The sequence below is a fragment of the Rattus norvegicus genome, chromosome 12 (assembly GCF_021556685.1).
Source record: "Rattus norvegicus strain SHRSP/BbbUtx chromosome 12, alternate assembly SHRSP_T2T, whole genome shotgun sequence".
Taxonomy (NCBI): Eukaryota; Metazoa; Chordata; class Mammalia; order Rodentia; family Muridae; genus Rattus; species Rattus norvegicus.
Window position 1 is genome coordinate 8,135,685 of NC_141545.1, and position 12,841 is coordinate 8,148,525.

General features: G+C 48.9%; 1 protein-coding gene across 27 annotated transcripts in view; it reads left to right on the forward strand.

The window, feature by feature from the left end:
- Pnpla6 (patatin like domain 6, lysophospholipase) overlaps nucleotides 1-7,423 on the forward strand; it is a 29,366-nt gene extending 21,943 nt beyond the window's left edge. For 8 of the 27 annotated variants that reach the window (XR_015634054.1, XR_015634057.1, XR_015634060.1 and 5 more), the window contains 8 exons: nucleotides 204-320; nucleotides 406-644; nucleotides 718-1,036; nucleotides 4,700-5,001; nucleotides 5,725-5,841; nucleotides 6,016-6,112; nucleotides 6,243-6,352; nucleotides 7,115-7,423. Coding sequence is in view for 10 of the 27 variants with exons in the window: in XM_087578712.1 (XP_087434838.1) it covers nucleotides 204-320; nucleotides 406-475; nucleotides 718-834; nucleotides 4,700-5,001; nucleotides 5,725-5,841; nucleotides 6,016-6,112; nucleotides 6,243-6,352; nucleotides 7,115-7,177 (993 nt within the window). In the remaining 17 variants the exon portion in view is untranslated. 27 annotated transcript variants of the gene reach the window in all.
- Nucleotides 7,424-12,841: the final 5,418 nt, after the last annotated feature.

A 12,841-nucleotide genomic window follows, 5' to 3' on the forward strand; every position in this document is an offset into this window, starting at 1 on the left:
GCCTAGATCCTTACAGAAATATCACTGGGACCTTGGATGAACCTTCCGTGACTTCTTAGCCAATGACTCCAGTCCCCAAACTTTCCAACTAGAGCAGTCATTGTATTGATTGACACTCACAAGCCCTGTGTGCGTATGGGTATTCCTAGAGCATTGACCTCCCTGTAACTCTAAGCAACTCCCTTTGACCATTTGATTCCTAGAGCATGACTTCTGTACTGGAGCCTGTATTGGACCTCACATATCCTGTCACCTCCATGTTTACTGGCTCGGCCTTTAACCGAAGTATCCACCGTGTCTTCCAGGACAAGCAGATCGAGGTATGTCCATCCCCTACACCTGGCCTGCTGCCTTCCCCCCATGGGTTCTCCGCCCTCTTCTACTTTGTTTTTTACCCCTTCCTAGGACCTGTGGCTGCCTTACTTCAATGTGACCACAGACATCACTGCATCCGCCATGCGTGTCCACAAAGATGGTGGGTGCCATCCTGCCACGCCCTGCTACAATCGTGCTGGCCAGCGTGTGGGGATGGGTTGTAGGGGAGGGCAGCTGAGCATCTGGGACGTTGTTAACACAAGTGACCGTCCACCTGGGCCCGTCCACCGATCACTAACCATCACCCACTAATGTCCCGAAGGCCCCAGGTATGTCCGTTCTCAGGGGTGGGGAGCCGGGAGGCTTGTCGGGCACCTCACGCCCTCCCGCCATCCCCCACAGGCTGCGTGTGGCGTTACGTCCGGGCCAGTGCCTCCTACTGTCCCTACCTGCCCCCACTCTGCGACCCCAAGGACGGGCACCTGCTGGTGGACGGGTGTTACGTTAACAACGTTCCAGGTCAGCGAGCCCACAGGCTGACCGGGCCTCCAAGTGTGTCTGAGCGTGTCTGTGCGTGTCTGTGTCTGTGTATCCCACCGGGCAGGCTCCCTGTGGCGCTATGTGCGTGCCAGCATGACGCTCTCGGGCTACCTGCCCCCGCTGTGCGACCCGAAGGATGGGCACCTGCTCATGGATGGTGGCTACATCAACAACCTGCCAGGCAAGTGGCTGCCCACTCGCATCTGCATGGACCCTGGTCACCAGGCACTGCACACACAGACTAGAAGGGACAAGTCATATGGATGGAAAAGCTCCAGAGGGCATACACAGCTTGCACAGTGACATAGACTGACACACATGCAGGCATGCATATGTCCATGCATACAGATATGTGAGTGTATGTGGACAGTAACATGAACATTTGAAAAGTCCACACATTAGACACGGTAGCACACACCTCTGATCACAGCACTCGGGAGGCAGAGGCAAGCAGATCTCTGAGTTCGAGGCCACCCAGGGCTAAAGAGAGAAACCCAGTCTGGAAGACAAAACAAACAAACAAAAAGGGGGGAAAAAAGTTCAAGGCCTTCCTTAGCTACAAAATGGATTTGAAGCCATCCTGGGCTACATGAGCCCCTATCTCAAAAGATAAACTCTTTTAGTTAAAAGTAGGATTTGACTACTCAGTTGGTGGAGAACGTGCCTTGTGTGAACGAAGCTCTACATTCTCACCCCTGCTCACACAAAACCAGACATGGTGCTGCACACCCCTTATCCCGGGATTCAGACTGAAGCAGGAGGATCAGGAATCCAGGGCCATTTTAAGCTACAAAGCAAGTTCCAGACAAGCCTGAGCTACAGGAAACCCTGTCTGTAAATAAATAACAAATGAAACACCTTCCCATTCTCACGTGTCACAGTGGACACAGAGATGACAGACATACAAGGGACTAGCGCTGGCACCCGGTTATGCATGCACATACATACGTACATACATACATACATACATACATACATACAGAACACGCTTTGACATGTGCACAGCAGCTCCAGATGCACACCTTTCAGGGGCTTGCATAGGTAGAACCCAAGCACATGAAGGAATAAACATGTCTGTGTGATGTAATTAGCCGCACTGACCCGTGTGTTCACACCTTCCCTGCACACTCTATGGACTATGCGTGTATAGACTTGTAGATTGAATAAGGTGCCAATGTGACCAAGATAAGCATTTTTTCACAACCACCAACTTAAAGGGTTTTTGTTTTGTTTCTTAAGACAGGATCTCACATAGCTCATGGTGGCCTCAAACTTAGGTAATCAAAAGATAGTCTTGAATCCTCATGCCTCTATGTCTGGGCTGCTGGGATGACAAATGGGTTCTCCATGCCCAGTTTACATGGTGCTAGGAATGGGGTCCAGGACTTTCACGCTGTGCAGACACTCTACTAACTGGGCTACATTCCCAGCATGCTTACTGACTTCACAAGCATAGACGGGAGGTAGATTCAAGTGCAGCTCTGAAGAAAACTCATTCTCTTGATGGGTGGTGGCATACACCTTTAATGCCTGCACGCCAGAGGCAGAGGCAGAGATCTCTGAGTTTGAGGCCAGCCTGGTCTACATAGTGAGTTTCAGGACAGCCAAGGCTACATAGAGAAACCCTGTCTCAAAAAACACAAACCAAGGGGTTGGGGATTTAGCTCAGTGGTAGAGTGCTTGCCTAGAAAGCACAAGGCCCTGGGTTCAGTCCTCAGCTCTGGAAAAAAAAACAAATAACAAAAAACACAAACCAAACCAATCAACCAACCAAGAAACTCAGTGTCAAAAGTGTGCGCCCTAGAAACACGTTAGTTACACACTTGATCTCATAGACCAGGAACACATTAGTTACACACACTTGATCTCAAGACCAGGAACACGTTAGTTACACACACTTGATCTCATGGACCAGAAACAAGTTAGTTACACACTTGATCTCATAGACCAGAAACATGTTAGCTACACACACTTGATCTCATAGACCAGGAACACGTTAGTTACACATACTTGATCTCATAGACCAGGATCTGGTCAGCTGTACCACACTGTGTGCATCTATCTGGGTCTGTGTTTAACTTTATGAATAAAGGATTTTTAAAATATAATTACACATGGAGGTTGGAGGACAACTTATAGTAGTTATTTTTCTCATTCCAAAATGTGGGTCCTGGGAGTTGAACTCTGGTTATGAATAGTTTGGTAAGGGCCCCGCCTGCCGAGTCATCTCAGTGGCCCTGTGTTGGTGGTTGGTTGGTCGGTCGGTCGACTGGTTGGTTAGTTGACTGGTTAGTTAGTTATTGTTAAACCTAAACTGGCCTCTAATTTGCTACATAGCTGAGAGTGATCTTGAATTTACAGTCCTTCTCCCACCTCCCAAGTGTGGGGATTCTAAGCTTGTAAATGAGGGTGCACTGGGGTAGCCGTGCCCCAATCCACCTCTTATCTGCGGTTCCCATTGCAGCACAACAACAGGGGTGAAAACTCAGGGCTGAACTAAAAGCATTTTCTCGTGATCCTGCTAGCACTGGAAATGTAACCATACTTGTAAACACGGCCACCATCCCTCACATGACACTCACATAGGTGTTCACAGACCTACAGGTACACGGGCAGACATGGATATGCAGACACATACAGGGCTGGAAAAGTGTCTCTGTGGAAGGCGCAGACATAACCTGCACTCCATCCCAGTGCCCGTGTAAAGATGGCCACAGTGGTGGACATCCATAGCCCCAGCACTTTGGGGGGAAGGAGTAGACTTGAGGATCCCCAGGGCTCACTGGCCAGCCAGTCTAGAGGGAAGGATGAACCCTAGGTTCAGTGGGACACCTTTTCTCAAAAAAGGTGTGGGCTTGGCAGTTAAGAATGAGCTCTTGAAGAGGACCTACATTCTTCCCAGCACCTCCGTCTTCACAACTACCTGTAACTATCTCCAGAGACATGGAATGCCTCTCTTGGCCTCTGCAGGCATTGTACACACGTGCACATAAACACAGGCAGGCACACACCTGCAGACACAGAAAGAAATCTTTTTTTTTTTCTTCTTTTTTTTTGGTTTCTGAGACAGGGTTTCTCTGTGTAGTCCACACAGTCCTGGAACTCACTGTGTAGACCAGGCTGACCATGAACTCAGAGACCTGCCTGTCTCTGCTTCCCGAGTGCTGGGGTTAAAAGTGTGCATCACCTAGTGCTTTTTTTAAGGTGTCAAGTGATTGGGGTTGGGGATTTAGCTCAGCGGTAGAGCACTTGCCTAGCAAGCGCAAGGCCCTGGGTTCGGTCCCCAGCTCCGAAAAAAAAAGAAAAGGGAAGAAAAAAAAAAAAGGTGTCAAGTGATAAGGGAAGACACTCGTGTTAAACTCCAGCCTGCACACAACACACACAGATGGACATTTCCTGACATGCATTCGGACAGGCCGAGCCAGAGGTGCAGGCACAGGAAGACAGTGCTTCCCACAGGGTCTCAGAAAAGAGGGATGTAAACACTCACAGGCACATGCAGGCGACATGTGTGTGACACACACAGCCAGCAACATAAACTCAAGAATAACTACACAAAGATGAATAGACAGGCATTTCCTCGGGTCAAGGCTGGCTCTGTAGCGCACAGACAAGCAGACAGACAGACAGCCACAAACATAACTGCCACTCTCCCTGGGCCATCTTCTCTTGACTTGTTTGCATACATTTCCATGTCATTTGCATGACAGCATGGTGTTTGCATGCTCCCCACCCCCCCACCCCCATGTGCCCTTTTGCATTGTGGTATCTGTGGGACTGGGTTGGGCATCCCTGCCCTGCTGGGCTCCTGTTGGGACAGACTGCTGACCTCCTGGCTCTACAGCGGATATCGCCCGCAGCATGGGGGCCAAAACGGTCATTGCCATCGACGTGGGAAGCCAGGATGAGACGGATCTCAGCACCTATGGGGACAGCCTGTCTGGCTGGTGGTTGCTGTGGAAACGGCTAAACCCCTGGGCAGACAAGGTAAAGGTTCCAGACATGGCTGAGATCCAGTCCCGCCTGGCGTATGTGTCCTGTGTGCGGCAGCTGGAAGTTGTCAAGTCTAGTTCCTATTGCGAGTACCTTCGTCCATCCATTGACTGCTTCAAGACCATGGACTTCGGGAAGTTTGACCAGATCTATGTGAGTCATTGGGCTATGGGAAGTAGATTCACCAATGATAATGTCTAAACAGTAGACAGTAATGTTTGCAGTAGATACAATATGGGTATGGCTGTATGTATTCTATTACATTCGCACTAAATTTGTGACATGCACTGCCTGAAACACCGTGTAGTGGTTTCTGATGTCATTTCTAATAAGCAGAGAGTGAAAGCAGTGATCAATTAGTAATGTCTGCCATGGGTCTGGAGAGGGGTGGACCAATATGGTATATGCCACTGACCCTGCAAAACATGTCCACATCAACTAATATTGATCAGTAGATGCTGCCTAGAGGTTCCAAGTTAAAATGTCTGACGTCTCTCTTTGATTACTGGAAGGATGTACCAGAATGGACTAATGTCTACTGTAGACATGGGTCATGACCCTATTCACAAACGTGATGCATTGTTTCAGACCTTGAAAATAATTTTGCACATTACCATCTTGGTTAATTGGTACTTGAAATACCTCATGGGGCTGAGTGGGAGAGAGATCTGAAGAGATTGATTAGTAATGTCTGGAAGGGGCAACAACTGAAAATCTGTGGGCAAGTAGACTACACATTACTCTGAAATAGATTTAATTCGGATGTCTGCTGTCCCAGAAGTCAAGCACTTAATGGGGATGTTGAAGGAAGCTGTGTGTAGATGTGGGGGCAGGTGGTGGTTTCAGGCACAATCCCGGCCTCCTTGTTTCTTGCAGGATGTGGGTTACCAGTATGGGAAGGCTGTGTTTGGAGGCTGGACCCGTGGTGAAGTCATTGAGAAAATGCTCACAGACCGGAGGTCTACAGACCTTAATGAAAGTCGCCGTGCAGATGTAAGCCTGTGATGTTTCTGTTGGGACCAAACTCACTCAGAGATTCCAGAACCCCAAGCCCCTCTATTCTGCCGAGCCCCTCAGGTCTCAGGCACCACCTCAGAGTCCCCTCTGAGCTCTTAAAACCCTTCAGACCATCCCTACTCCCAAAGCCTCACCCACCCTACCCTACAGATACTTGCCTTCCCGAGCTCTGGCTTCACTGACTTGGCTGAGATCGTGTCCCGGATTGAGCCCCCAACAAGCTACGTCTCTGATGGCTGTGCTGATGGTGAGGGGCTGAAGGGACCCTTGAGAGTTGGGCGTGCTGGGCCTGGAGATGTGGGCAGGGGGCATGCATGGCTGAAAATATCAACTCAGCCCACGTCTCCTCACCTGCACCTTGATACTTCCCATCCCAGGGGAGGAGTCGGATTGCTTGACAGAGTATGAGGAAGATGCGGGACCTGACTGCTCAAGGGATGAAGGGGGCTCTCCTGAGGGTGCCAGCCCTAGCACTGCCTCAGAGGTGGTAAGAATGGAGCCCAAAGATCACATGTCCCCAGCAGATCACATGTGCCGTGGGAAGGAACTAGATAGAGCCTTGGGGGTTGGTGCTGGGTGACATGAGAACATAAGTCTAGAGATGGGAGATTCATGTCTCCCCACCTTAGGACTGACAAGCTAAACCCACACTGGTTTACTTCTGTTGCTGTGACAAAAGACTCTTCAAAGCAGCTCAGGAGAGAAAGGGTTTATTTACATCATAATCTAAGGTTACACTCAGTCTTTGCAAGGGAGTGAAGGAGGCAGGAGCTTGAGAGAACTGGTGACATTGGGTATGCAGTCAGAAGACAGCAATAGATGCATGCGTGCCTGCACTTAGCTCTCTTTCCCCAGTCTACAGCCCTATGTAGGGAATGGTGCCGCCCACAGTAGGCAGATCTTCCCACTACAATTAACCATGGAAAGAAACCCCCCACTCCACCCCACCCCAATGCTCCCAGAACAACTTGATCTAAGCACTACTTCATTGAGACTCCACTCCTAGGGTATTCCAGATTATGTCAGGTTGACAATTAGGGTTAACCATCACAGTGTGTTAATGGCCCTGAGCCAGGAAATGTGTCACGATGCACAAGCTGACTGTTTCTAAAGTGATGCTTATCAAGCAAGGCTTGAGTGAAACTAATTTTAGTGGTGAGGGTCGGGCAGCTCTGTTTGTCACAAAGTGGATTTCAAGGCTGACATTCACCCTGCCTGGGTGACACACATCTGTTGCCTGTCCCTATAGGAAGAGGAGAAGTCCACACTCCGGCAACGACGCTTTCTGCCTCAGGAGACTGGGGCTCAGTAGCAGATGCCTGAGGACCTTGACAGGGAACCCCGGTTCCTAGACTGGGTTGTGGGTGGGCCTGTGGGGGAGCTCACACTATTATTCCTGCTGCTATACTGTGACACTCCCTGGGCCTTCCCCCTTGGCTCCAAGGACCACACACTGGACTGACTTGCCCTGTCCCTAAGGGAAGGGCAAAACTGCACTGATGACCTTTGACCAACTATGTTACCTTCCCCCCAATAAACTCTCACCCCTTTCGAAGCAGCCTGGTGCTGTCTTTGGGTTTCTGGGGCTCCTCCCAACGTCTGTGCTCACGTGTTGGGCAGAGTCCAAAGGAGCCTACAGCTTGTCCCACTGCGGTAACAGTTCCCGTGTGGGTTCCCGTGTGGGTGCGCTGCACCCTGGCTGCAGACCCCTCTGAGCCTGCTTCGTCTTCCCTTACCTAGTTTCTGGATGATCCCAGGTGTCTCTTGCACCTCTTGCTCTCCCTACTAAATCCCCACAGCCAGAGGACACAGAGACCGCTCTGAAGGGGCACAGTGTGTTCTGCTCTGGCAGAGGATCTGTGTTGCCCTACTAGTGCCCACCCCAGGTGGCTCACAACGACTGTAACTCCAGCTCCACGGGACCTGTTGCCCTTTTCTGGCCTCCTACTGTTTTGCACTCTTGTGTGCGTACTACCTCTCACACACACACAGACGCATACAAAAATGCAAAATAAAAACTTCCCATAGGGGGCTGGAGAGATGGCTCAGCGGTTAAGAGCAGTGACTGCTCTTCCAGAGGTCCTGAGTTCAAATCCCAGCAACCACATGGTGGCTCACAACCATCTGTAATGAGATCTGATGCCCTCTTCTGGTGTGTCTGAAGACAACTACAGTGTACTTATATATAATAAATAAATTTAAAAAAAAAAAAAAACTTCCCATAGCCTATGTGCCTCAGCTAGTCCTACTGTATGCAGGGACTATGTGTGACAGTGTATACTACAAACTTAAGTCCTAAAAGAGCACCACCTCTGCTCAAGACATGGGTATACAAGGGTCTCTATGGAAGTTTCCTTCCAGTCAGACTGATAGTGAAAGCCTATCATTCTAAACTCAGGAGGCTGATTCAGGAGGTCATAAGTTCAAGACCAACCTAGGCAACTTAGCAAAACTTTAATGTGACTCTTATGTACATGAGTGCTCTATCTGCGTGTACAACTCCATGTCAGAAGAGGGCATCAGATCTCTTTACAGATGGTTGTGAGCCACCATGTGGTTGCTGGGATTTGAACTCAGGCCCTCTGGAAGTAATGTGACTCTTAAGCATTGTCCCTACTATGTGCTCAGAAAAGGAATTTCCCAAAATGAACCTAATACCCTGGACCCTAAGATGTGTCTGATTTTTGATTACTGTTCTAACTCAGGTTGTCAAACCATGCTGCCTTGGGGAGGGGAAGGGTCCCCACCCTAGCCTTTGGAAAGGTAGCCATGAAAAGCCACTGTAGATCCCTTACAGGCCTCTGTTACTCCCCTTGCAGCTGTAAGAAGCAACTTGAGGGAGGGAAGCAGAACACGGGGTGATTTACAGCCCCAGAGAGTACCATGGTGGCTGGCTGGTCACATTGTATCCACAGTCAAGAAGCAGAGAGGGGGCAGGAAATAGCGCTGAGATACAAAACCTTAAGGTTTACTCCAGTGCTCACTTCCTCCTAAAGCTTCCACAATCTTGCTAAACAGCACCACCAGCTGGAGAACAAGCATTCAAACATGTGTGTTGGGTGGGGGTGGGGGTGGGGAGGGCATTTCACATTGAAAACACAAGATTCTGGGTCACATGACTCATCAGTGTATGGGACTGCAGCAGCCTGGGCCTGGGTCCCTTAAGACTCCAATCAAGGCCTTACCACAGGCTGGACTGGATGAGGCAGTGGGAAGTTTGAGAAATTTCTTTAGGGCCTGGTGAAAGAGACCTTGGAAAATACATACTGCATCTGTGTTGTGTGTGTGTGTGTGTGTGTGTGTGTGTGTGTGTGTGTGTGTGTGTGCGTGCGCGCGCGCATGTGTGTTGAGCACACACAGAGGCCAGAGGAGGATCTACAGTGTCCTACTTTCTTACGCTCTGCCTTGTTTCTTGGAGACTGGGTCTCTCATGAAACATACAACTAGGCTGCGGGCCAGTAAGCCCTAGAAATCTTCCTGTCTCTGCCTTCCATAGCACTGAGGTTACAAGTCATCCATGGCTTATTCCCTGCTTGCCTCTTTCATGGTTTGGGGAAATTTGAATTCAAGTCGTATGCTAATGCCACAGTGCTCTTAACCTGCTGAGCCATCTCTCCAGCCCTAAAATGTACCATCTTAACCATATTTTTCTTTAAAAATTATTGCATTTTTATTCACTGTGGCAGGAGTGCGTGCAAGCTATGATTCGTGAGTCGAAATGCTTTCAGGTATCAGTTTTCTCCTTTTGCCTGTGGGACCTGGCGATCAATTTCAGGCTGTCCGGCTTGGTTACACCCACCTTCATTTCCTGACACATTTTTGCTGGCCCCTCCCTTAATCGTTTAAAGAGAGATTTATTTATATTTTTACTTGTGTGTATATGTCCGCACGTGCATTTAATTACCCACAGAGGCCAGAAAAGGGTGTCAGGTTCCCCTTGAGCTGGAGTTACAGGCAGCTGTGAGCACACAGGTGTAGAGGTCAAAGGAAGATTCTTCAGAATTGATTCTCCCGTTTGGAATGAACTCCGGGTGTCAGGTGCGGGGCAAGTGGGGGCTTACCCACTGCACCACCCCACCAGCCACTTTGTCTATTGTCTTACTGTAACAAGTCGAATCTCAGAGGAACAATTTAGGGAAGGAAATATTCCCTCCCCTCTTCTCCCTCATTCTTATATTTAAAGATAGGATCTCATATAGCTCAGGCTGGCCTTGAACTTGCCATGTAGCCAAGGATGACCTTACATTTCTGATCTTTCTGCCTCTACCTTCTGAGTGCTCAAATGGCAGGTGCGTGCCACCGCACCTGGCTCACGCTGTGTCCTGATGAACTGGAAGGCTCTGTGTTGAATTACTTGGCTTCTGTTGTTTGTTTTCGGTCAGGGTCTTATGTAGCTGAGACTGACCTGGACTTCCTGACCCTTCTGCCTCTGCCTCTCAAGTGACGGGATAACCAACTGAATCACATCCCTGCATCCCTGGCCAGGAAACATTCTTGAGGTAGATCATCACGTTGTATTGCAATTCTATAAGTACACCAAAACCCACCAGATTGTACACGTGTGTGTGCGCGCACGTGTGTGTGTGTGTGTGTGTGTGTGTGTGTGTCTAAATTCGTTTTTTAAATTGTGTGTGTACAGGTGTGGTTGTGTGTATACTTGTGAGTTCGGGGTCTCTGGGTCCAAAGGGGACAGCAGAGAGCCTCTGGAGTTAGAGTCACCGGCTGCTCTGAGCTGCCACATAGGTAATTACCAAGCTCTGCAAGAACAGCAAGTGCTCTTAACCACAGAGCCATGTCTCCAGCCTACGTCCTGGGCTTCGATTCTCCAACACTGAAAGAAAAAGGAGGTTGCTTTTAAGGCTTAAGCAAAGGGGGTTGGAGAGATGGCTCGGAGGTTAAGAACACTGACTGCTCTTCCAGAGGTCCTGAGTTCAAATCCCAGCAACCACATGGTGGCTCACAACCATCTGTAATGGGATCTGATGCCCTCTTCTGCTGTGTGACAGCAACAGTGTATCTATAACATAAAAAAATTAATTAATAAAAAAAGACTTAAGCAAAAGGAAATGCATGATAAATACAGCTTTCTCATTTCTCTGATGCTGCTTGTGTGCATTGATCACAGGGTGCATCATTTGGTATTGATAACCACCTGGGGATAGACGGTTTCTCCTTTCTCCTGCTCTCAGCATTCCTTAGTTGCTTGCAGTTGTCTAGGGTTGGGCCCTGTGAGACACCCCCCACCCCATATTAGCATTGTATGCTGTTGTTCTAGTTCATGCCTTGTTTCGGCAGCCATATTGTTGAGGTAAAACTCCCTGCTGTTGCTAGGAGACACCATCTCGTGGAACATACCCTGGTCTTCTGGTGCTTACGGTCTTTCTGCCCTCTCTTCCACAATGTTCCCCGAGCCCTAGGCACAGGAGTTGTAATGCAGATGCAGCTGGTGGGACTGGGCACCAGTGACTCGTTCTCCGTGTTCTGACAAGTCATGGCTTTCTTCAACAGTCTCCATCTGCCGGGAAGAGAGGTTTCTATAGTGAGTGGCGAGAGCTACACTTAGCTGTAGACTTCAGGATTAGTATTTAGGATGCAGGTGAGAATTATGCTGGCTTAGGAAAATGGCAGTTATAAATTCTCCTGCAAGATCCATGACCTCACTAACTCTGGGAAGCTGGCTACGCATGACCCCAGTACAAGGTGTGATTTGGCTCCTGTTGAGTTGGCCTTGAGTTCAGTTAGACAGTTGTTGTTTACCAAGAAGAATGAGTGTCACTGGCATCGTGGCTCATGCCTTTGATCTCAGCACTTGGGAGGCCAAGGCAGATGGACTTTTGTGAGTTCGAGGCCAGCCTGCTCCACAGAGCAAGTTCCAAGACAACCAAGTGGTTACACAGAGAATTTTTAAAAAAAGTTTAGGGGTTGGGGATTTAGCTCAGTGGTAGAGCGCTTGCCTAGGAAGCGCAAGGCCCTGGGTTTGGTCCCCAGCTCCGAAAAAAAGAACAAAAAAAAAAAAAGTTTAAGGGGCTGGAGAGGTGCTCAGAGGTTAAGAGCACTGACTGCTCTTCCAGAGGTCCTGAGTTCAATTCCTAGCAACCACATGGTCTCTCATGACCATGTGTAATGGGATCTGATGTCCTCTTCTGGTGTGTCTGAAGATAGCTACAGTGTACTCATATACATAAAATAAATAAATCTTTTTTTAAAAAAAATGAGTGTCACCATTGCTTCTTTTGAGATTTGTTGCCTTCTGGTCATTGTTGAGGAGGCCAGGCTCCACAGCTGGCACTCCGTTAACCCACGTCTTATTTTCTTTTCTGCCACTAGGGGGCTCCCATTGCAGTGTTCAGGAATCTGGCGGGACGAAGGCTGCTTCCTTTGGGAGTTCTGAAAAGGAAACCGGTTTTAGGAAGGAAGAGCCTTTTGCTTAGTTTATTGGAGGCAGAAGAAGGGAGAACTATTATAAAGCTACTGTGTCGTTAAAATAAGCTTACAAAACCAGCAGAACCAATGGGGTCATCTGGAGGTGGGGGCATCCAAGAGACTAAGGAAAAGTGACTGAAGATTTGAGGCTATTTCAGCATTCAGGAGGCGGAAGCGGTAGGATCTCTGTGAGTTTGAGACCATCCAGGGCTGGACAGCAAAACTCTGTCTCAAAACAAACAAAAAACCAAACAAACAAAAGAAAACAGGAAGAAAAGGAAAAGAGTTTGAGGTAATCGTGGGTTATAGGTTAAGAAGAAGAAAAAGAACGAAAAGCCAAGGGTGAGGCTCAGCTGGCAGAGTGCGGACGTAGAGTCCGGAGGTCCTGGTCTCTACCCAACACTGCATAGATCAGCATAGCCGTGCACCAATGTCCATCCAGCACCTGGAGGAAAGGACAGAAAGATCAAGTTCAAGGTCATTCTCAGCAATATTGGGGGTTTAAGACCAGCTTGGGCTATGTAAGATCCTCTCTCTCTTCTCTTCTGAGACA